This window comes from Vidua macroura, chromosome 1 (genome assembly GCF_024509145.1).
Source record: "Vidua macroura isolate BioBank_ID:100142 chromosome 1, ASM2450914v1, whole genome shotgun sequence".
Taxonomy (NCBI): domain Eukaryota; kingdom Metazoa; phylum Chordata; class Aves; order Passeriformes; family Viduidae; genus Vidua; species Vidua macroura.
In genome coordinates this window covers 20,407,709-20,432,320 of record NC_071571.1, presented here as the reverse complement: position 1 = coordinate 20,432,320, position 24,612 = coordinate 20,407,709, and the positions used below count along the sequence as shown (strand labels likewise).

The 24,612-nt window shown below is 39.0% G+C and overlaps 1 protein-coding gene across 3 annotated transcripts in view; it reads right to left on the bottom strand.

Moving 5' to 3' along the window:
* Nucleotides 1–6,223: 6,223 nt before the first annotated feature.
* The window catches only part of HACD1 (3-hydroxyacyl-CoA dehydratase 1), a 31,145-nt gene continuing 12,756 nt past the window's right edge, over nt 6,224–24,612 (bottom strand). For 2 of the 3 annotated variants that reach the window (XM_053986001.1, XM_053986013.1), the window contains exon 7: nt 18,965–24,572. In XM_053986001.1, the coding sequence (XP_053841976.1) occupies nt 24,490–24,572 (83 nt within the window). In that variant the 3' untranslated portion in view covers nt 18,965–24,489. Of the gene's footprint in view, nt 7,300–18,964; nt 24,573–24,612 lie in introns of those variants that run through there. The other variant, XR_008438553.1, reaches the window with a different exon arrangement.

The window sequence follows — 24,612 nt, the reverse complement described above, 5'->3', positions numbered from 1 at the left end:
CACTGCTTTGTGACCAAGTTCTTTCCACTCTCCTGCAGACAACAGGCATCAGCAGAGTGAAACCCTTTGTATGGTGAGAAAGTCCACTCACAATGTAGGCATCTTCTAGAAACGTGGTGTTGGATTTATTTAAAAATATTAGCAAAACACAAGAAATCATTCACTTGGAGATTATTACAGCTCATTTATATCAAGCTGGTTTTCCATTAGCCTGTACTAGTGCCATTAAGCAGACGCTCTAAATCCCAGTCACTTGGGCAGTGTTCAAAGAGAAGCTTCTGGCTGGTTGATGGCACAGCAGCACCAGCCCCATACAGCTGCTCTGGGTGCTGCCTGTGGGGAAGGGGACGAGGCAGGAGGTGGCAGGCCAGCTGCTTGCCCGTGCAAAAAGTCCATCCACCAGCTGATGGGGGTGGCCTGGGAGCACCCTGGAGGATTTGTCTGGTGTGTTGAGCAGGCTTGCAGTGCTGTCACAGGAAGGGCACAAACCACAGAGGGGCTGACAAGGTTTTAAAAATTAGTTGTCTGCACTCCAAAATCACCAAGCAAATCACATTTTGTATGTTGCCCACATAACATGGGCACATAAGTTAAGAACTGAGGCACAGAAGATCTGATGCCTGTGCAGGTGCTGCTGGCCACAGGGGTTCTGCCAGCTTGGACAGGGATTTTACTGTGGTATGCACTACATGGTGTTGACTCAACCTCATTCCAGATATTACTTGAATGAACCCACACCATGAAATAGCATCTTGGGCTAGATGTAATTGTTGGACTAGAAATCTGTGTCTTGACCAGATGTAAAGATGTATTTAAAACAGTCTCACCATCTCTTATAATTCTCTCTCCTGGCAGTAGTCTGTAGTGAGGCTGGAAACATGCGAATTCAGGGATCTTGTAATTTTTCAGGTCAGGGATAGCAAGTAATCAGTAGCCTAGAAACATCACCATCACACTCATCTCCTTTGAGGTAGCAGCTGATACCAAGACTACAGAATCAAAATTAATCCTTCTGGACATATGGTTAAGTCAACATAATTTCTCATCACCCCATTCCTCAGGGATAGAGGCAGAGAGCATCCAGACCTCCGGCATCCTATTATTATGGATGTTATTATCATCACTTGCTGAAAAAAACAATGTAGAACAAAAAAGGAACACTTCCTTCCTGCTAAAGGACCTACCTTTTAATTTTTATTCTAGCATTGTTCAGGTTAGGGGGCGGTGCTATTAAAATGAGCTTAATTCTGCCAGGATAATGAATTCATTTATATTCTTCTATGCAACTGTCTTTCCCACACTAAGACACTGAGCCACTCTGAATTTTCAGTTGATGCAACCAGATAGAATTCATTTGGAAAAAGCTGATATTTCCAAACATGACCAAGTAGGAAATGATTCAGTGGTTCCAAGGAGTAGAGCCAACTGTAAAAAGATCATTTGTAATATGATACATCTAGAACCCTAAGCCACCCTTTTGTTTTACGAGCTTCTAATCTCGCTATTTTAATGTGTGGTCTTTCCTTTTCCATAGGAGGATTTTGATCCCATGCTGATTTCTTTTGCATCTGCTGTGAAGAATTTACAGTATAGCTGTCTAGGGAACTCATCATAGGGACAACCAGTGGTCCCTGTCCTCTGCAAACCCCACTGGGTCCCAGTCAGCCCAGGGCAGGCTGTTTATGTAGGGTGAAGAGTACATCTAAAGAAATTAGTGACTGAGCCTTTGCCATTTTGATGATTAGACTTTGACCTTGGATTCAAAGTATTCATTTGCATTTGTCACAAAAGTGGTCACTGAGGTATGCAAGTCATGCTGTCTCATTTTCTAAAAGCCTATTTTGCAGCATATTGAGATATTGTATGCCCTGCAAGAACAATCAAAAGCTTGTTTTACCTAATAAGGAAACTGCTGAGGCATATGAATTACTATTCTGTTTTCCAATACATTTCACACCAATTAATTTTCCAGTTTTATGAAACAAGCTGCAGTTATCTTTGAGTCAGGTTTAGTGAACCAGTACTTGACTTTAAATAGAAAACTACTGATGTTGCTGGACAGATGTGCACAGTCTTTCAAAAGACCAAGGCTCCCATCAACACTGAATGACACCATCCTCTTCAATCTCTCACTTGCTTGCTTCTGGCTGTAACAGCACTGACTTCCCTTGTAACTGAAGTATATTTTTATTTGATATGTGCAATATTGTCTTGTAAGAACTTGCAGAAGTTCAAGTTTCATTAAAAAAAAATGAAGTTCAATTTTACTTTTCTAATTCCTTTTCTATAGTTTACAGGTTTCTCTGAATCAGGTACTTTGTGGTAGAGAAGCTGAAGATGTGTGTGGCCAGCTGGCTGAAGGAACAGCTGAGCTGTGTACTCCTCAGATGCCTTTGTATTGCGAATTCTGTCCATGAAGAGCGTTCCATAAAATATCAATATTAAATACTTAGTCTTCTTTCAACACTAGTGCTGCTAGGCACCACATCCCTGAGAAATTAATTCATGCTTCTAAGGCAGACAGTCAAGTCTTGCTTATGTTAAGCCAGTAGGAACAGAATAAACATAAGGCTCATGTCACTTACCTTTTCATGCTCAACTGCTTGGATCTCTGCAGCATGCAGGAGACCACTGGTGTGCTAGAGGATCAAGCTGTTGGCACATTAGGAGGGATGAGGAGAGGTGCCTGTGACATGGCTGCAGCAACCTCACCAGTGGACTTGCACAGTTCCCTTGCATTGCTGTTCCCTGCAACATGGCCTCCGTGGCCTCCATGCAGGAGCACCATAACTCCCTGTGTAATACTTAAGCCTGCCAGCCATGTCAGAGCCTCACACACAGATCCTTTCCAAGGCAGTAAAGAAGGGTGTTGAATCCTCACGCTGAGACCTCCTGTCTGTGTGTGTAGAAAGGCTCTGGCATCGTACTGACAGCACAGCCAGCAGCCAGGGAAGGATTCCACACATAGGTTTAAACATTCCTAGCGTGAAAGGTGCCATTTAAGCGTCAGTCATCATGTTCGCTGTTGGCAGGGGACTAGGTGACTCATTTTATCAGCAAGGCTATTCCTAGAAAAAGAAAATGTGAGTGCCTTAGAAAGGCAGAAGGGCTCCAAGTACATGAAATCTTATAGTCTTTATAGGAGTGCCCAAAGTATTGCCATTAAGTACCAATGAAATCCTGAGTGATTAATGATCAGAGGAAATAGAAACAGGTTTGTGTTACTGGCTGTGCAGCATCACCCCAGGGCCCACAGCGGGATCAGAGGTCTGTGGTGCCAGAGACCCAGGCACAGGTGATCAGCATTTGCTGGAGTTGTGGGTCTGTGGTATTTTACAAACTGTTAACAGCTGTGTGAGAAATACTTCAACATCCTAAACAGAGAACTCTGGAACAAGCACTGCTTTGTTTCCCATGAGTATTAGTTCTCCTCTTAACCAACCTTTTTCCTGCCCATGGGAATGATTTCCACTCAGGTTATTACTATATACTGTTAGAGAAATGGAGAGGGTATTACACTCAGGGTATGTTTTTAAAGTCAGTCACCCTATCAATCCTCTTTTTGTTTGCTTTGTGGAGTTGTCTCAGGGTACACAAGATGGCTTGCTTTCAGATTAGATTAAACCAGAAGACAGGTTGGGTTGTATCTAGTGGGCTCCAAACACTAATGGCATTAACAGCCTTCTCCATCCCCTGCATGTCCCCTCCCTGGACAGTGTGGACAGTGGATCCCCAGCGGCAGCTGTTTCACCCCACAGACCCACTCCTATTGCAAGCCACTACTCAGCAGTATGAGCATCCATTCAGATACTCCAGCTAGGTTCCTGCTGATTTATGCCTTTGCTGATCTGGACAGCAACATGGGGTCTCTGACACTTCCAATTCAATTGGAGCATGTCAACTGCCACATCTTCAGCCTTGCAGGTTGTAAATTTCAAGATCTGTAGACTAAATTCACTGATTGTATGTCAGGGTGTCCATACCCTGTTCATGTCCATGTCCTCCTCACAGAACTCCCTAGCCTCCAGCTCCTTACTTCGTGATTCTCATAAATTTTCCTTATCACTTCTTTACACAGGTGGATTCACCAACTCTGTGCCTTCCCTGAAATATAATTTGTAGTCATGCAATGTAGCAAAGCATAAAGAAATTAAAATCCATTGAGTTAGCAGGCTTGGGAGAGGGTATTATGGAAGAATGCATTCTGGATATTGCTTAACAACTATTTTACCTATCCCAGTGTCCTGGTTTCAGCTAGAATAGAGTTAATTTCTTCTCAGTAGTTGTTACAGTGCTGTGTTTTGGATTCAGAATGAGAGAGGTGTTGATAAACACACTGATGCATTTTTTTGCAGAGTCATTTCATTCTTAGTGAAGGACTTTCGTTTTTCCTTGTCTCAGTAAAGAGATGCACTAAAAAAAAATATACGGGGAGGGAGCATAGAAGGGAGGGGTGACCCAAACTGGCCAAAAAGATATCCCACACCAGAGAACATCATTCCTAGTATATAAACTGGGGGGAGTTACCTGGAAGCATGGCCAGTTGGGTTTGAGAATGGAGGTCTGGCATCGGTCAGCAGATGATGAGTAACTGTACTGTGCATCAATGGTTTATTTCCTTTTTATCATCATTATTTACCATTATTCTTGTGTTTTACTCTATTCTCAATTATTAAACAGTTCTTGTGTCAACATACAAGTTTTACTTCAATTCTCCTCCCCATTCCATCAGGCAGAGGGGGATTGAATGAGCAGCTGGGATGGTATTTTGTCTCCAGCTGGGCTTAAAACCATGACAGTCCTTTTTTGGCACCTGAAAGGGGAACCAAGGGTTGAGATAAGGACCAGAGTGTGTTAAAAGAAAATTGCTATAAACATTCATTGTATTGGTTTAACAATAGTTGCTAGTTAAAATGTGGACTTATTTGCCCTCGTATTTGTGGTGTTTTGTCTGAGTTACACCTGTAATGCCTCACTTGCAGTACGTGCTCTCTGTGGTGTATTTCATAGGACGTCTTTCTGATATGACAGTGCTGCTTGTCGGGACACAAACCTAGTGGATGTATTCAGTATTGCAGGCACCTCTGTGCTTTGGGAGTCATCTACTGGAGCAACTAAAAATCACACCTTTGGCTTTTTCTCCATTTTCTCAGAGGAACAACATATGGGGGAAACACCTTCCTATTTTTTTTTTTCTCCTTCCTTGTCCTCCAGGCTGATTAGAGTAGTCAAGAATTTTAAAGATTTTTAATATCCTGTGACTACCCTTGAAACCAAACCGGTCTTTTTGCTAGGAGCCAGCATGTTCTTGCATATGGTTCAGGCCTTCTTTAAGGCCAGACAAATAAATAAGAATATTACCCAGAGATCTGCCCAAAAACTGGATAGTTCAGAGTGATGGGGTGGGTGGGATTGTATGAGTAAGTCCCCAGGGCAGTGGGCACCTCCAGTGTGTTTGTACCTTACCCCTCAATATGTGCAGAATCCAGGAAAGAAGCAAAATATTCTTTAAAAGTTTATTTATCACCCTGGCACCCCACAGAAGAACCAAGTCTCTACAACATGTTGGGGCCTGGCCCAGGCCTGTCAAACCATGTTCAACAGTGCTCAGTGTCCTCAGGAGGAAAAGGTCTTTAAATCTGACAATGTGACAACAGCCCCTGCAACTGCTCCAACCCCAGCAACAGGCACCGCCACTACTCCACCCATGAAAATTACTCTGCATACTGCAGATCTTGTTTCTATCTTCTCTGCATTTTTGTTTTCCCCAGAATGAATCAGTTCAGGAGTAGATTGCTTCCTGAAATCTGAGGACTGGTCAAAAGTCCATACTCAAAAATTAGTCTATTTCAAAAAGAAAAAACCCATCAAGGTAATATATGGACTTGACAACTCAGCTATAAGCACCTGTTCATCTCTTCATAGATGACGTTCAGTTGAGTGTATCTTGCTTCTAAAATTGTCCTGACACTACTGGGAATCTTGGCTCTGAGTAAAGGAAATGAGCAAACCCAGCAGCTCTGCCAAACTCAGTGCTATGAACACTGAATGTACTGGGGAGCAGAGAGAAGACTTATCATTCACTTCACAGTCACTGGCAAGTTCTACTGTCGCATTTAATTTTCCATGAAATTGCATTCAGACACAGGAGGGAACTATCAGAAAGACTATTCATGTCTTGGCCAGGGTCTACACAGAGAGGGGCTATCAGTAATAGCAGGTCTTATTTAAAGGGTTTATTTTTTTCATGAATGAAGACAAGGTTTTCAGATGTGTGCAAGCTGTGGTCACTACAATGAGAAGGAAGTGTTGCTGTCAGGTGAGATGTCATGCTGCTGCCAGTTTCTTTGCAGCTGCTGCCCTTCAAAAATAGTCCTGTAAAGGAGGTGCTAAAGCAACATAATGATATGAAGACAAAAGTAATTCACTAAACAGGGAACATTGTACAGCTATGTACATTGAGTCAGAACAAAATTCCCTGACATACAGTACTTTGACCCAAGCTTCTTCTGAGACTCCCAGTGGCAGAAAAAAGGTCAAGAACCCATCCTTGGCTAAGAAAGTTGTTTGTAGGTACTTCACAAGGCATCTAGCATATTGTTTGCCTTGACAAAACCCAGTTTTAAAAATGAAGTGACTTAACAAGCAGGACAATACATACGTGAAGCTGTTTATCCAAGGGGAGGAAGCTTATGACTCATATCCAGGTCTTTTTGCAAAGTCTGTCTATTCAGACACCACCAAAAGTTGTTGCCAACTTCACAGAATGGTGGCACCTGTTTTTCACTGAACTCTTGGGTTGATGGAAAAAATTTTTTTTCCTCATACTGAAAAACTAAACATTGTTTCCATTATAAAGAGACTCTCTAATGGAAGTTGGTGTTTCTTTGTCAATGTCAAGGGAAGACCTAACCTGATTCAGTAGACTGGAGAATGGTGCATGAGAAGAGTCCTGGTTGAAAAATGTGGCTTCACTAGAAAGCTGGTAAACAAAACCTGTTTGTTCAGGTTTTATTATAGAACAGCACAGCCACATGAAAGATTCAGCACATCTTTGCTTCTGCATTGATCTATAAGTTGAGAAAGGGTTCAGATGTCGCCAGAAGGAAGAGCACATTCATGTTTTCTTTCAAAGTGCACTCTTGCTTTTGTTGTCCCAATTCACTATTCATAGAGCCACTAGGGGCCCAGGGCCTTTTCAAGTCACTTTTCTTATTTACTGTAATTTGCCACTCATCCTGGTTCCTTCACTGTCATTCACTCTCAGGTACTTCCAGCTGCTGTTGCTGTTGTTGTCAGCTATTGGAAAAAAGAAATATTTTTTTAAAAAAAAGTGAAGCATCCCTTCTCCCAGACCTATTATCCTCCATATTTCAGCCATAGAAGCTGTCTTTCACATCATTAAATTGTTCACCTCCTGCTGTTAGTTATGCCTGCAGAGCTAAAGCCTTGCCTCTTGCTAGGTCCTTGTCTCTGTTGCTGAACAAGGTGCACCTTTCAAAATAGCTGTGACTCTTACCTGAGCCCATAAACCTTTGTCTCTTTCATCTCTGTTGTCTCAAGGCTTTCATTAAAAACCATTCCAAAAGATATTTATTACTGCTAACAACACACTAGTCACTAGTATGGTTCATCCTGCAAATGCAAAACAGCACATTTTGGGATCAGCTTTTAGGGTAGCAGTGCAACTTTTCTTCAATTAATGTGTTTAGTGGGTTTAACTGTGTCTTTCAGACACATATTAACCCTCCATAATTTAAGAAACATCAGTCTCCAGAAGCACAGATCCTCTTCACAGTCACAGCTCAATGTAATCCTTTAATCTTTTTTTTTTATCCAACTTGTATTTTTACAAATAGCTGAGAAAGGTTTCATATTTTAAAGCTATCTGTAACTCTGTCAATAACTGAAATAATTACCTACACCATCTCTTGCACAGAGAACATAGCTCTTCTTCAGTGTCCAGAATATTTATTTAACATGTTTCTTACTTTCTGACCAAGTGAGTATTTTTTCCTCAAGGGCAGGTGATTATAGACTGCATGTGAGGACAAGGGGTCATGACAGAGATTGAAATGTGCTGGTTTGGAGCAATCCTGTCAGAGGTAGCTGTCTGCAGGCAGGCTCAGAGTGGGCTAGATAGATTTGTCTCCCTCCTTAATGTACTATTTCTTCACATTGTCTTTCTTTTTACCTTTTGTCGTAGTAATGACTCACTGTGCTTAAAAGCTATAATTCCAAATTCTGAAAAAGCTCCCAAGCCAAAGAATACTCCTTGATGCAAGGAGCAAGAGAATAAGAAAAAGTAAATTCAAAATCAGAGAGAAGGTTTTAGAAGTAGAAAGAAGTAGTGGATATAGTGCTTCATGGAGAGGCATAAGGTTAAAACTGCAAGAGATATGACATTTTCCAGAAATGTATCAGGCAAGGGGAAAAAGTTCAAGTGACCATTATGTTTTCTGGGAAGACAATACGAAAGAAAGATGAAAGTGAATATTTTTTTAAATATTGCTAGAAGATTGGCTTTAGATTTTCATGCAATGAGGTTTGCATAGGGAAGTTGAAGTGTTGAAGTTTGAGGCAGTGATCAGGCAGCACAAAAGGTACTGAAGGGGTGTATCACTTCTAGGAGGAAAAAAGCATAACTTGTCTTAACTCAAAATACACCATATTCTGGTATTATAATCACTGTGTCAGAACAAATTGTAGTGGGAATCAGATGCCAAAAATAAATGGGAAAAATCCAGTCAACAGTCTGTATTTGAACCTGTGAAAAGGCAGAGATTATTTGGTACTAGCAAAAGAGAACCAGATCTGATTGCAAGAGTTAAAAGGAACAGAAAACAATTTTACAAAATAGAGAGTAACTAAACCCTTAGGCAATGAAGGACAGAGAAAAAATAAGGAATTCCTGGATTTCTACAGGCCTAAGACTGAAAATCATAGTTGGAATCAGTGTACACATGCAGCCCGCTGAAACACTATGCAAGACGTGTGTATTTACAGCAATCAGACTTTGGCCAGAACTGTTATATTGCTAAGGGAAAACATTTTGTAAGAGCTTGCAGAGTGGGATTTAATGTACCCATTAAAAAACAAGGACTTGTTCACAGTCTACACAGTGAAAAAGAATTTCTTAAAAGGGAATGATGTGAACAGAACATCACTGTTAAAGTTTGTGTCAGCTCGATACTGCCTTTTGAACTAATTTGAGATCTCAAAAACAAAACCTTATACTGTTGAGCACAGACACCGAATGGCTGCCATGGTGAGTATTCTAGAGCTCCACACAAAAGGGCAATAATGTCTTGAACATTCACTTCTAGGGAATAGATTACTGCATCTGTTCTAAGGTGGAAAACAGGTCAAATATCCAGGCTCATTAAAAAGTAAAAGAGTCCATAAAGACAGAAAGCAAATGCACAGATAAAAAGAATGATGGACACAATAAAGGTCTAGAAAGGGCAGACAAAAGGTTTAGTTCTGAGGAAGCAAACAAAGGCGAAAAACAAAATAACAAAACATACCATTACCATTTAAAGCTTACAAAATAGGGCATGTGTTTTATGCACAGTGTTCAGTACAGCATGAAATTAACTTATTTATGCTAACTCCTGGATCATGGAGTCTCAAGCTGAAGGGCCAAGAAGTTGGTCAATAGGACAGGCCAGAGAATCAGGACTGAGCAGAGCAGCACAGGGAACACTGGCAGAACATCACAAGGCCCACGAGATTCTCTGAATACCAAGACAAAATCAAAGGCTGAGGAGGTCTAAGTCATGAGACACAATAGAGACAGGCACGTGCTGATTTTAAGCAGTTGTTTGGGTTGGTTATAACCAGTCTCATGAGTGAGGGGACAGTTTTTCTTCCTTTCTTACAGATGTTTCAGCCTGGATTCACTTCCACACTGAATTTGTGTTTTGTGGCTTGCAGAATTTCCCCTGTCGAGCTTTCCCTTATACTGTGATAAATTGCTCAAAGGAGCTGCCTTTCCATACCTTTTTCTCTCATTAAGGTGTTTAAGTAGACTCATTAAGTATAACATTTGGACAATACTCAGGCAGCAGAGATTACCTCTTTTCTGTTAGCTAAATAGAAGTGCAGACAGAGTGCAATTTTCTTTACACTTGTGTTTCAGAGGGATGCTAAGAGGATTTTATAGCAGGGAATGGGGGATTACAGGAAGTGATGCTGCAGGTGAAGCAAGTCAGCTCTTTGCTCCAGTTTCTGAAGAGTATGTACATTTTATTCCCTTAAATTCTCCTGATCCTTCTTTGACCTCTAGAAGTGAACAGTATTTACAATGTTACAAGTGATTGGAAATGACATGTGCAGAACAATCAGTTTAAGCCTGGATTCATATAGATTTTTATCTACTCAGCATTACATCACACACCCAGCAGCTTCCTAATGCCTTTCTCTCTCAGCAACCTGAGATTCTGCTCTTAAATTTCTGAAGTCCTTGCTTTCCTCTTGCATCCCTAGGTTGCAGCTAGAGAAAGAGCAGGGCACAGTGGCTTGTCCAGAGCCTGTTGGTGCTGGCAGGGCAGCCAGTGTGTGTGTACCTCAGTTTAGCCAGGGGCAAGTCCATGAGCAGCTGACGGTGCTGCCTTTCTTTTATGGTAACATTCACTAGGCTTTTTCTTCTGTATTCAAGCACAAATTTTCTAAAAAAAAATTAGGAATACAGTGTCTTTGAAACATTATTGTCTCTTTTTCATGTGGCTGAAATTCACAACTGGATTTAAAAGCCGTTGGAGAGAGGACATGAGCAAGCATAAACTGAAAGTACATGTCACTCATTAGGAAGCCTCTAAGAGGTGCAGAATTTTCTCATAGATAAGATCCTGAAAAACATAGGATGGATTTTTTCCTTTAGAGATAGTCTGCAATGTTTTCCTTAATTTGCTCCAAGTGGGCCTTACAAGTCCTGGAAAGTGATCAGTTTTGGAGAGTGATCTGTTTTGGAGAGTTTCTCAAATGAAAGCTGATATGCAGCACGGATACAACCAGTCTCCTCCTGATGGGGCAGCCTATGAGCAATGTGGAGTCCTTTATCAGTGTGCCTCTAGGAATACTGTTTGCAGAGCCAGGTACAGGATGGTGTTTATAGACAAAGAGGCTGGAATGGGGTTCATCTCAATTAAAATTTGATGTCTACAAAAGGTTAAATGAACCACCCATTTCTCTCCCCTGATTCTAAAGGGAAGGTTGTGTACCTGCCCTGGCTACAAACATCTGCAGCATAGAAACTTACTTGAGAGGAATCTCACCTTAATGTCCAGCCAGTAGCTTCCCCTTTGTTTTACTTCCAAGTAGCAATATTCTCAAACAGAAAAATACAGGTAGTCATAAAGCAACATGACAAAACATTTTTAAAGCCCAATCTTGCTATAAAATGCATGGGTGGAAATAAATCTGTCCCCTTGGTGACAAAGTCATCAACATCAACTTGACAGGATGCTATCATTCAGCTTGCAGGTGCTAAAGTTCCAGCGCAGTAAGTGGACTGCACTTCATTAAAACCCATTTCTCAGTACAACCCTGCCAACACAACGATCTCTCTCTGCAATTTAGAAAATGTAAAATGATCCCCTGCAGAGAAGAGTACAGTAGCAATGAAGGGAACAGAGTTAAGTCTAAACCTAAGCCAGCAAATAATTTTCTTTTTACAGCTTTCCAGAAAGGGCTTGGCAAGGGACATGAATAGACAACGGAGCACAGTAAATTGAAGGCTTTATCATGATCCCACTTCTCCGTCATGTTAAAATGCATTTCACCAAACTGCATTAAAAAAAAAAAAAAAAAAGGATGTACATTTATCTATTAATATGACTATGAATGAATACATGTATTAACTTCAAAAATAAGTACTTTGTAACTAGCTCCAAGGTTGCAGCAGTCACTGACTGCTTCTGCCTTTTTGCCTTGTAGAAGGAGCGTGACCAGCACTGACACCATTTACCCAGGGAAACTCTGCAGTTCAGTTTCATGATGTGTTTTTCTGCTAGATTCTCATTATCACACATTCTGATCTGCCTCAGGCAGCTATTAAGCCCCTTGTCAAGTCACAGTTACATATCGACTGTGAATCATATCTTCTTTTAGCCCAAATTACCTCTACATTTCATGAGTCTGAAATAGATACTGTACAATTAAAGCGTCTTAAAAGCATTAATTGACACTTACAGCAATAACTCATTTTGTTGTTTTGTGTCAGAAAAGCCATTTGTCTGCAGATACTGTATTATTATAATTGTTTTTAGCGTCCCCTTTAGTTTTATGTCCAATAAACAGCATCAATCCTTTGTGAAGACAATATGATGTTCTCAGTATCAGAAGGGACTCACATATAACAGAGAGGAAAAATTGTATTTGCTATAGCCTTAAACCAAGTAAGGCCAAGTACAATGAAATGAGGGAGTCACTGATTTCTTTCAGCTTTCCAAAGAATGATCTAGAGAGATACACTTCAGAAAACCTAAACTGATAGAGAAAAGAGAAATACACATGATGGGGGTTATAGACACAAAGGGCCACATATCATTTGCTGTAAACCAGCAACTGCACTTTCTTGGCACTACATGAATTGCCACCAAATGACCATCTCGTCCACTTTAGGTTTCAGAAAAAAAAAATCTGGGAAACATGGAAACCTTCTTTGTTTACCTCAGACATCCAAGATCAGCATTTATACTTTGGAACTAGCTTGTTTTTACTGTACACTGTTGTTAAGTCCCATGTTCCTTCTTTGTCAACCTTTCTTGTTGTCACTTCATCCTTCATTTTCTTAGGCAGTTTCTTGTCTGTCACAGCGTTAAGCCTCTTTCTAAGCTTCTGAGAACAAAATATGGTTCTTTCAGTCAATCATCCTTACCAGAGGGCATAGTGGTAAAAATGAGATGGGTGAACTGTTAGAACAGGGATTATTTTAACTCTATCTACACTCCAGACTGAAAGCATGAAGTACTGCAAGAGCCCAGATTCACGGCAGTGGTTGGTTCCTTTCAAAGGTCCACCCCTGCATCAGAAGGTGTTGGAAGCTACCAGAGTCTGAAGCCAAATCCTTGGCAGAGGTGAAACTCAAATAGCTGGATTCTAATGAAACTCTACTTCAGGGATACCAAAAGGCTTCAGGGGAGTGGCTGTGGGGGTGTTTCAGATGGACCCTAGAGAATTTTCTCAGTACAGAGCTAAGGTGAATCAGGGTTAATCTCGTGATGCACAGAACAAGCCAAACACTCCTTTGGGGATTTGCAGTAAAAACACAGAAAGAAGAGTTAGGTGGTTCTCTGTTCAAGTTCCTGCCACTGTTCTCCAAATATCAAGTCAAAAGCACTAGGAAAGAGAACAGATGCATGAAAAGATAAAAGAAGTTTCCATCACATTGCTTTTTATAGGAAGGAAACAAATTAATTCAGAACAAAAGATTAGTTGGTCAGTAACAGAATGAGGTAAAATTAGGACAATGAAATCTCATTAAATGAGACTGTATTCTTTCAAGTTGGGGATTAATTAATCCTTTACCCCCTCGTCCTCCAGCAGCATTACCTTGTTTTGTTTGATGGGCAGAAGACTCAGGAAGTCTTTTGTCTAGATTTTATGACCACTGTTACAAGCATCTCTTGCTCCCTGTGGCCACTCTGCTTCCCCGGCTGTTTCGGTGTGGGAGCTTCCATTGGCTGCTCACAGCTGGGGAGGCAATGTGGCTTTTCATGCACCTTCTTTCACCCTCCTCCCTATACCCCCATCCACAGCCTCAGGACTTGGAGGTTGCGCTAGCCAAGAATTTCCTAGGAAAATAATGCAATTTTCTGCCAAAAATGTATTTTCATATTATTATTCAGAGAAATGCTTATTCTAAAACTGGTTCAGAAGAAAATCCCTCATTGTTTCCAGCTTTATTTTAAGAACTTGTTAAATAAATTAAAATTCTTCTAAATTAAAAAGAAAAACATCACCATTTGATATGTACTACCTATTCAAATTTTGAACTATTTTTAGAAAAGCTCTTTTAAAAGCCAAGTCTTGAAAATTGTGTAAGTCAGCACGATTCCACTGAGGCATGGCAGCAAAGGATCTGGCCTCAGGATCTGTATCTCCAAACCTACTGTGAACTGCAAACCTATCCAGCTGTGACATTTCAAATTGCAATTTCTTAAGGACTTTTGTAAATTATCACATCCTGCCTGCGTACTTTCTCAAGAGGTATTATTTGCAGATGAAACCTCTTGGTAAGTGTACCTAAAGAATAACAGCTATTTAGAGCTCAGGGTAGTTCCATGGTAATTATTTCTCAGTTTCTCACAGAAGAGGAGCTGTACAGGATGACACTGGTTAGTGGTCAGGGCAGCGGCCATCATCATAAGACAAGTAATTCTCTACCTATGGTTTCTCAGAGACATAGTGAAATAATAGCTTGTCTGCAGCTGACTTTAAACATGTCTCATTATCTCTTCCAATATGCACCTGTTAGTCTCAGGGATTCTAGTAAATAACAAAGTAATTTAACCCCTTCCTCCAATTTAAGATTTATTGTATATCTCACAGCTTTGAAACTAAGCATGCCTTGATCAAAAAACTTCCATGTTTACAATCACCAAATACAGTGTAATAATCTTCTTAACCAGAGGAAATACTAAGTAATTCTGCTTGGGCTGTGAATATTTTTAGATAATCAGTCTCAGGAAAATAAGAAATACACAATGAAGAAAGATCATCACTGGAGGGACACTATGGGCCTGTAATGGGAGTATAACTGAGTCACAGAAAGGTTAAAGCCTTTGAAAGGTAGAAATTTTAGCACTAGCACTAGATACCTTGAAGGTTTAGGCATCACCTCTGGAGTACACACAATCATCTTAAAGCAAAAAGATTGCATTGGGAAAAAGGGCTTGTGACTGAAATTCTCAACAAGCACAAGAAACATATCCCTGAGCAGACTCGTCTCAAACAGTTTCAGTCAGGAAACTTTTAGACCATTGTTGGTGACCAACAGTTTTGTTGTTCCTCAAAATTGTTGGTCTGATATTCCTTCCACAATTGTCACAAAAGACTGCAGTAAGGAAGGAGAGGTCCCAGATTTTCAATATGCTGGCTTACCCACATACCTCCTATTTCTCTTTTCATACATATTTTATTTTGTGTAATGAGATTTCATAGTGCAGAAAGAATTAGAAGCTACAGATTATGCTGGAGAAGATGACATCAGAAAGATGGGAGACTGGACTGAATGAGCTGCCAGAACTATTTATGGAGGGCACCCAAAACCCTAAATAGATTTGCTTCTGCTCCTTGAAACATTTCTGCTCTCAAGATGGAATCAGATCAGTCCAAGGTTATTTCTTCCAAGAAGGTCTTGACATCTCAGAATTAAACTACATTAAAAAAGCTGGCAGAAGGTGTTAATTCTTTTAACATGTAGAACCATGCAAATTGCAGGCACATAGTGTGCCCAGAAATTAAAACCAAGAGCAGATATATAAATGGTACCTCTCATCAGTGAAGCACGTCTCATGTGTCTTCTCGATACCAAAGGCTAAACAGCAAGTTTGTTCCAGTCACAAGCACAGCAGCCTTCCAGGAGTTAGTGACTCAGAAACACATTCTCCTTTTCAGTTCCCTAAACATACATCCTACATACTACACATAGCACATGGCTAAAGCGACTCCGTCTTCACCCAGTACACAGTGTTAGTTCCATTGTTCTCTGCTGGCTTTCTGCCCTCTGCATAGTCTAACCCTGAATGCTTTACAGACCAGAGGAAAGTGATTGAGTTACCTCCAATTTAGTGCTGTCTAACAGCTCAAGGATTGTAGCAAGTGTTCAAATGAGCCAGGGGAGTGAAAAGAGAACAACAACCTGACATTATTTATAGGAGACGTCATGATTGTTCCCTCTCTGTCAGCATCCTGCACAGATCAGAAGGAAGCAGAACAAAAGAGAACCATGTTTAAACATTGAATGCCTTCAGAAAGATATTCTGAAGTATAATGCTCACTTCAGACAGAAGCTGAAGTCATTGTATCTCTCCACAAAAAAAACAGCTGAGTTGAAGCTAATGACCAGTTTACTACAGACTTGCCATAAGCTCAAGGAACTCTCCTATCTGAGACCACCACAGTCCACTGACTTCCTATTCAGTAGGCAAGGGTGTAATTAGTTTTTAAGTAACTATACAGGTGGAAACAAAAAAAAAAAAAAACAAGTAAACAAACCACACAGACCTATACACACATAATAGACATTTTTAGGAGGCAAGAACATTCACAGAAGATAATAGTATAGAATATTTTATCTTCATCCTGCAATTTTTGGGAGGATAAAGTTATTCCTAAAGACTGAAGCTATCGCACCAATTTAAGAATATCACAATGAAGTGTTCTTCCAGTTGCAGACTACTGTTGACCTGTAAAATAGCAGGACCCTCACAACTGAGAAAATCATCAAGACCATAGACTTATTTTTACACAGCAAATAAATTGTGGGAAAATAATAATCTAAAAAGTAGCTTATATTTGGTTTTATGGCAAAATAAAAATATGATGGCAACACTGCCTAATATGGCTCTTTAGACAATCTTTACATTTAAAAGGGTTGCAAAATGGAAATACTATTTCTTTATTCTGACTCAAGTTGCACATAACAGTGACACATTTCTACCACCAGGAACTACTTATGTCTATTGATTTTAAAAAATCAAAAAACTTCTGTAGCAAGTATGAACACAGTGACGTTTATGATAGACAGCAGTGGACACTGCCTATGGATCAAATGGAGCTGAACATGCAGCTGTGGTATTTCAGCTACTCTTTCCATTTAAGCTACTCTTTCCATTTCCATTTAGTTTGTGCCTCTGCTTTCTTTCTGGTAACCCTGAGCTATGATTATCTTTTTAAAGATCCAATACCAGCATATTTGGTATATGGACATTGTTCTCTACATTTCCAACACCTTTTCAAGCATTCTATTATTATAGTAAGAACAGAGAACAAAATAAATAAATAAACAAATAAATACTAAATCTTCAAATTATTTAAAGAAACATTTCTCAAGCATATGAAAATGTTCAAAAATGTTTACATCTCATGAAGTCTAAAGACATTTTCTAGTTAAGAACATTTAGAGGAATTGTTTTCAGGTTTGTTTTTTTCTAGAGACAAAACTCTTTTGTTAAGGGTTGGCTGGATATAATGTAGAGATTGAAAAGTTAAATTAATTGAGCCCTGGTCAGAGATGATCACTGTAAAAAGACTCTTTCTGGCAAGAATTCAATTTTTTTTTATTCTCAATAATATCACCTCACTTTAAATGAAAACAGAATTTAAATACTTGCTTTCTGTTGGCAACAAGTGTCGGCTGCAAGAACCCAAATACTGCCTCTGTTTTGTCACTGAATGAGTCTCAATCTTAATATTCTTCCCAGACTTAATTTAGAGAATAAAATGTAGTTCACTTGTAATGTAATGGCTTTGGTAACAAAATTTGTTTTCTTTCTTCATGAGTTGAAGGTCTATATTATACTATTCAGCTTCATACATGATAAATTAAAAGGCATGCAAATGTTACTACACACCCAGGATTTGGGATTCTCTTCCGAGCACAGGAGGGTGCTTGGTGTGTGGAGCAGGACACCCATTTGAGTCTTTTCTTGCTTGTCATTTGCAATTTGTTCTATCAAATCTGGAACAGCCACTTCAGGGCAGGCAAAGTGACATCTTATAAATGTGGTATGAGCACAAACCACTAAGAGATTATATATGAAAATCAAAGTTGTTCAGTGACGGCATCATTTCAAGTTAGGAATGTCCAAGCAGCTGTGAGGGATGATCTACCCTGCCTATTTTTAATAGGATATCTCACTGGGCCTACATTAATTTCAGAAATTAAAGACATTTATGTAGATATGTGAGGGAGTTTCTACAACTCTGCTGAATTCAAATCAGTATAATGCAATAGTGGTGTACTACTGGAGATTTCCAGGTGCTCTGGAGCGTTCCGCAGGGAGCAGTGCTGGGCACCCTGCAAAGCTGGGAGGAAGTGTGCCACCATGCAACAGCTAATGCACCATAACACAGGCTCTCTCCCAGACAGTACTAACAGGAAGGCTACAGCTCACTCTTTCCCTGGTAAATCCAGAACTACACAGAACAGAACACACGAGTGCCTACGTCCCATCACACCCCTGTTGAGATCAGTGGATATTCTTCCACCAGCTTCCATAGAAATCTGAATGGCTTAACCTTGGTAGAGGGCCAGGACACGTAAATCCTGTCCTGTAAATTTAGATCAGAAGACCATTTCTGTGACTTCCAGATTAGGAGATCTACATCTCCATCATAATACATCTGACTAACAGGATTTAAGCTTTATATGCAGTTAAGCTCCTTGGGGTTAAAGCCACTTGATTCCTAATTCAAAAGAAGTAGGTGTGAATGCTCACAAACTGCTTTCTCATACTGTTGTGGCAACAAAATCCTCCTAGCTGCAATGTCATTGTTAGTCACATAGCAAATGACAGACAGAGGATGTTCTCTGTCTCCACCCCTCTCAAAGGTTAATACCACAAAAAAGTCCTGTTCCAAAACACTGAAACATCTACTACTGGAACATCTATTTCAGGATCACTGTAATGCATTTTTTTCATACATATTGGCATTGTCTTGAATGCCCTGTGTTTTCTGCTCTTCTTTGATAAACCAATATTATTACTACTCAAACCTACTTGGTTTTTATGGAATATATTTTAAGAAAGATGAAAAGGCTGTCTGGGTAAGAGTATTTAGGAGTCCTTAAGATTAATTTGTTACGGGGACCTCAAGATTAATTTGTGAAATAATTCTAAATAAAAAAACATATTATTTGTAAACAGATACTCGTCTGGTCTAATATGCTGAATGCTTATATGAACTGACTTCTACATGCTAAAAAAAAAAATTTAAAAAATCAACTAGAACAAAGTTTAAAATACATCTTTTAATTGATGATTAATTTCTACAGTGCTACAGTATTAACAGTCACCAAAACAAATATCTGAATCTATAGATCAAAAAAAATTATAATTTTTGCAAATAAATAAGTTATTAGAAGTATCATATTGTGTTGCTTTCCTGTCCATGTAAACTTATAACGATAATGCATTTTAGAAGAAATAACAATAATAAGCAGTTGCAGTGCATTTACATTATTAAGAAACTTCAAATACAATTCTATACATATACATTCTATACACTTAGATAATTTTTTCTGCACTTACACTTTTACAAAGCCATAAACTGAAAGGACATTCAAATACATTCAAGACCGAACACAGAGGCAGAAGAGTATGAATGAAAGGACATGTTTCAGGTGGTACAACATGACACAGAAATTACTGTACATCACCCAGCCACTACCAGCTGCAGGCGTGAAATTGACAGCAACTTCCTAGAGAGGGCTGGAGTCACCCAACATTCAGTTCTCCACAGTTCTCTCAGGACAGCTCTCCGTTCACTTGTCAGATTTGCTTTTCTGACCTAAGAGTTCTCTCCATCTGGGAAGTCATAGGGATGAATCAGCTGGGGACATCTGCAGAACCAGCAGTCCTGAAGGTGCTTGAGACCCCAGAACAGCACCGGTGGCACAGCGGTGCCTGACACCGACCCGAGAGTGCCACCCACTGTGGAGCTGTGCCCTCCTGGAAGCAAGCTCATGGAGCTGCCCTTGGCAAACTGAAACCTGCCACTTCAGCAGCCTGGCAAAGCATTGCAGGCAGTAACAGTACTGCAACTCACTTGAGAAAAAGAACACAGAGCTCTGCAGAAAAATGGGAAGTTTGTTTTTTAAACAGCCATTGAAACAAACACAGAATGTATCCCACAGAATGGGATACAGTTAATCATCTATAAAAACTGCAGGTTCAGCATGAATTTAAATTGTAAACTGGTAATAAATAATACAGTAAGTCACAGCACATTTTAAAATATACATTATTAAATAAACTTTGATTTTCAGAAAAGCTTTCACCTTTTTTGTTCAAAAAAAACCACTTAAAACATCCTTTATGAAATGCAGCCAGTTTGCCTGCCTGAAATTTTTGATTTATGAAGCCCTACTGCCTAGTGCAGAACATTTATTTGTATTAACTTTCCTTTCTTTTTTCTTTCTAAGGCAGATTAAGCAAGAGCTCGATTCAAAAACTGTTAATATCATTTAAACTAATATAAAATTATAAATTATTATAACAATTGTGAATTGGTTTCACTCTGGTTTATTCAGTAACCATATACATATCCAAATATCCACTGAAGTCAGCTTCTGTGAAGACTGAGAGTACCACAATCAAAGCAGTAGCTAGACCTAGATTTAAAATGTACATATTTCAGTCTGGTCACAGAAAAGGTCTCCATGCATCTCCCTGTTAACTAGACTTGCAATCTATCCATGAACATGAACCTGGCTAAATGTTATGTTCAATGGGAATGAGAAACAGCACCCTGCACCATTTCTCCAAGGCAGTTTATGTTGAACTGCACTGTTGAGATTGGTGTGCCATGCCCATCCTGGCAGATCTGTATATCTCAAGACATGTAGGCTAATAATAGATAGCAAACCATAGCTGAGTGGAGTGAGAAAGCCCTCTCTATAACACACCCTTTGTGCACAGAGATCCTCCTGGCTGATCCCCTGGGCTCCCTCAGCAGGTGGCAATGACAGCACACTGAGCTTCCTCTCATCTCACATCCCGCAGGGTGGGAGAAATTACATCTGTCAACTACTGCTCACCATGGCCTCAGTGACCCCTCGCCAGATAATGCAGAAGATGCAATACCTCAGCACCATCTTCCTTGCTGCTGCCCATGCCATGAAACTGGGATCTGACCTGCAAACATTCTGGGCTGTGAAACAACCCAATCTGTCCCAAAACAGCTTTTCACAGTATGTGAGTGCTGGGGAGAACCTCAAGAAATCCAACTGCTTTTAGGTAGAGTTTATACAAAAGATGGTTTCTGTTTCTACCAATAGCAGGAAAAGTCACCTGATTAAAAGGAATCTCCCTATTTCTACGTATTGCTAGTCAAAAAGTTTCATAAAGCCATGCTCTATATGAATTCATTTCAGAAGGCCTATATAGAACAAGTAAGAAAATATCTTTATAAGGACAATTTGTAAAAGACTACATGAAAACATTAGAGATGCTGATGTTTGAATACATTCCTAATCTTACATAAGCAAGAGGATTTAAATGCTGTAGAAAACTAGGAATATTGCAGAGAGGAAGACAAAAAAGACAGATGTAAAAAAGAAGTTGGAAAGAGAGCACCATATGAAAATCATACTTAAGTTTTAATGTCCATTTAACAGGTTAATTAAATGTTTCAAGATGGTATGTTGAAATTTAAATATAGCTACCTAGGATAAAATCCTACCTCATCTGAAGTCAATAGTAAGAAGATTTTACCTGCAATTCTCACTACATTGCAGAAGATATGTTAACAGAATAGCAACCAGACAAGAGGAAAAAGCGTCAAGTTGTGTCAGGGGAGGTTCAGGTTGGACATCAGGAAGAATTTCTCCATGGAAAGGCTGGTCAGGCATTGGAACTGGCTCCCCAGGGAGGTGGTGGAGTCACCATCACTGGAAGCATTCAAGAAGCAGCTGGACATGGCACTTAGTGCTATAATCTAGTTGATGTGGTGGTGTTCAGTCAAAGGTTGGACTTGGTGACCTTAGAGGTCTTTTCCAACCTTACTGATTCTGTGAAAAGGAGGCTTCAGTGAAGGGTTTCAGTAAAAAAACAGGAGGAAGAAAAGAACATGTTGCTTACTTTTTTTAGGTAAATGCCATGTAAACTAATCTACATGGCAATCTCTCTGGTCAATTAAGCATTGAATGTGATACTGTAAGTAATTTTTAGTTTTGCTTTTATTAAGTCATTACTTAGCAAGACTATTTTGTAGCTGTAAATCTAGTTTGAAATTGTATCATTACCTTGTACATTGTTACTTTATGGAAGTGCAACCCAAGATTGTAGCAAACAGTGTGGGTTTTTTTTTTTTCATTTCATATGTACAAAAGGATATAAAAATAGGTCCTTGATTAACATATGATAATATCCTTAGGCCACAATGCAAACAAATATAATACACTTTTATAGTGCAAGTATTCCTTTTAGAAAGAATACTATCTACAGGATACATTCATCTGATCAAGGATTTCAAAATCACACCATTAAGTATCCAATGCATTTTCAATTAATTGATAGCTGTGGTCTTCAGTGAGCTGCCCTGACAGTAAAAAGAGACACAGAACTTAATCTAATCTTAGTTTTTCATATTTCATCACACTATTCCACTTGCTAATGGAGATATATTTCCCAAAACTGCCACTATAGTTCCTCATAGTTTATAAAACAGTACTGAAAGAATGTTGGACACATGCAACTGATAGTCTGAACACATGTAACACAACCATTTTGTGATTCAGTGTTGTAAATGTAATTTATATTTTAAACTTTTAATAACTTTAGCTGCATATAAAACAGAAGTAATAAGTTAAATTAGAGCACCTTGTGTGAAATTTAAGGAATATAAATATTACACCTTTTAAAATTTAAAGAAATACAACTGTTCTGTCTCAAATCCACTATCCACCTGTCACATAAAAGGAAACTCATTTACGTGTAATGAAGACATACATAAATATCACAATCCAAGTCACAACATGGAATTTAAAAGTTAGGGATATAGCAAATCCTTGCTTTTTTATTAAATTACTTGATACACCTTATTCTGGCATATCTACAAATTTCAAAAAAGCTGTATCATTGAAGCTAAAAATGGAAACTGCCTATTCAAATATGTAGTTCAATCTCTTGCCAACTTTAACTGAAACCCTTCCAAGACACTGCATGCATTGATAAGCACTACTGTGTCATTCTGTAATTGATCTCATCAGTAGGATCTTTCTTCTGATATTCATCGGTTCTTTACCTTGTTCCAAATTCATCATAGCTACATCCATACTTAGAAAAGCTCTTCCATGTATTTATCATAGAACAAAGAATTACACATATTAGCAACTCAATCTTTCCGACTTCTTTCTCACTTCAACGAGTTTTGTTATTGTTCTCTGAGCTTTCAGAAGATTATCCAATACTTCATCCCTGAGGCAGCCAAAATATAAGACTGTACTCCAGAAATTACCTCAGCAACCACAAGTATTCTGATTTACAGCTGCCTGATGCAGCTCTCCCACATATGTATACACTTCTTTTGACATCAGTGAAGCCAGAAACAAGACAGGTTTGCTGCCTACATTTTCAAGGCTTCTTACCACATTACTACATTTCGATCTTCTCTCTCTCACTAAGTATCCAAGTTTCCTCAAATGCATCACCTTTTCTCTGCATCTGCTAGACTCTTAGATCAAAATCTTCTAATTTGTTGGACCTCTCCCACTCAAGTATCATATAGTGTAATATCATCTGTAACTTCTACCAATATACTGTAGATCCTACCTGTAGATTATTGAAGACATGAAATAGAATTAGGTCAACACAGTATAGACAATTAATGGGGAGGGAGCAATTAAAATTGCCCAATGGGATGAATAAAAGCACAATTTATATTTTTAGGTGCTATTTAAAATATATTTTATCCCACCGAGCTATTGAAAAGAAGTCAAATATCTCACCATAGCTACAGATTTTCAATGCAATACTGATTTTTCTGTATATATAATTTAAATGTAGAATAGGAAACATGCTGACAATCAGCTTTACTCTGCAAAGGAGTCCCATTCCAGTCACTGATTAGAGAAAGGTAGGCACATCCTATCTTCTCCTCAGCACAAATTTTAACCAGTTAATATTATATCTATTACCCTAAGTATCTTTAAAGTTACAAATGAAAATACAGGGAGGTCTAAATTTGCACTGACAATCAAGAATTCCACTCTTTTCAAAAGTCCTTCTGGAATTCTGTATGTGATACTGTAATTCAAAAAATGTTAAACAATGTGCTACAGTACTTATAAGTGGAAAGGTATTACTTAATATAAAGCTTAAATACCATTCAATTCACCTAGTCTATGAAAAACATCACTACCTAATTTACACTCTGATTTCCAGAAGACTCACTTTCAGTAGAACTTATCAACTCTTCTTCTGTCCTTAGTAATGACTACAGGTCATAACAGAACTTTCAGAACAGAAGGCACAGTAGCCAACTATTCTAATTCTTAAAGCTACTCATCAACCTATTGAAAATAATAAAATATTTATTTGAAAAAATTAACAATTAAAAACTGAAGTGAATCTGAGGATGAAAAGGTAGGTCTCAAAATATATTAATTGCAAAAATAATACAGTCCACAGGCACAGGCACAGTTGTTTATTCTTGTTCCATGTTTTAAAACTTGGACTCAGAAAAATCAGAGGAAGTTTTGGGTTTTTACCCTCTCTTCTTTTCCTTTCCACTGAAAGCACCATGGTTGCACAGCTTGATTCAATCGTCCTTTTCCACAATCACTTCTCCATGAAGCACCCTTCTTCTCTGCCGCAACATGTGGAAGTAGAGTTGTGGAAATACTTAATCAAAGCATAAAAGAAAGCAAATTAGATGGAAAAA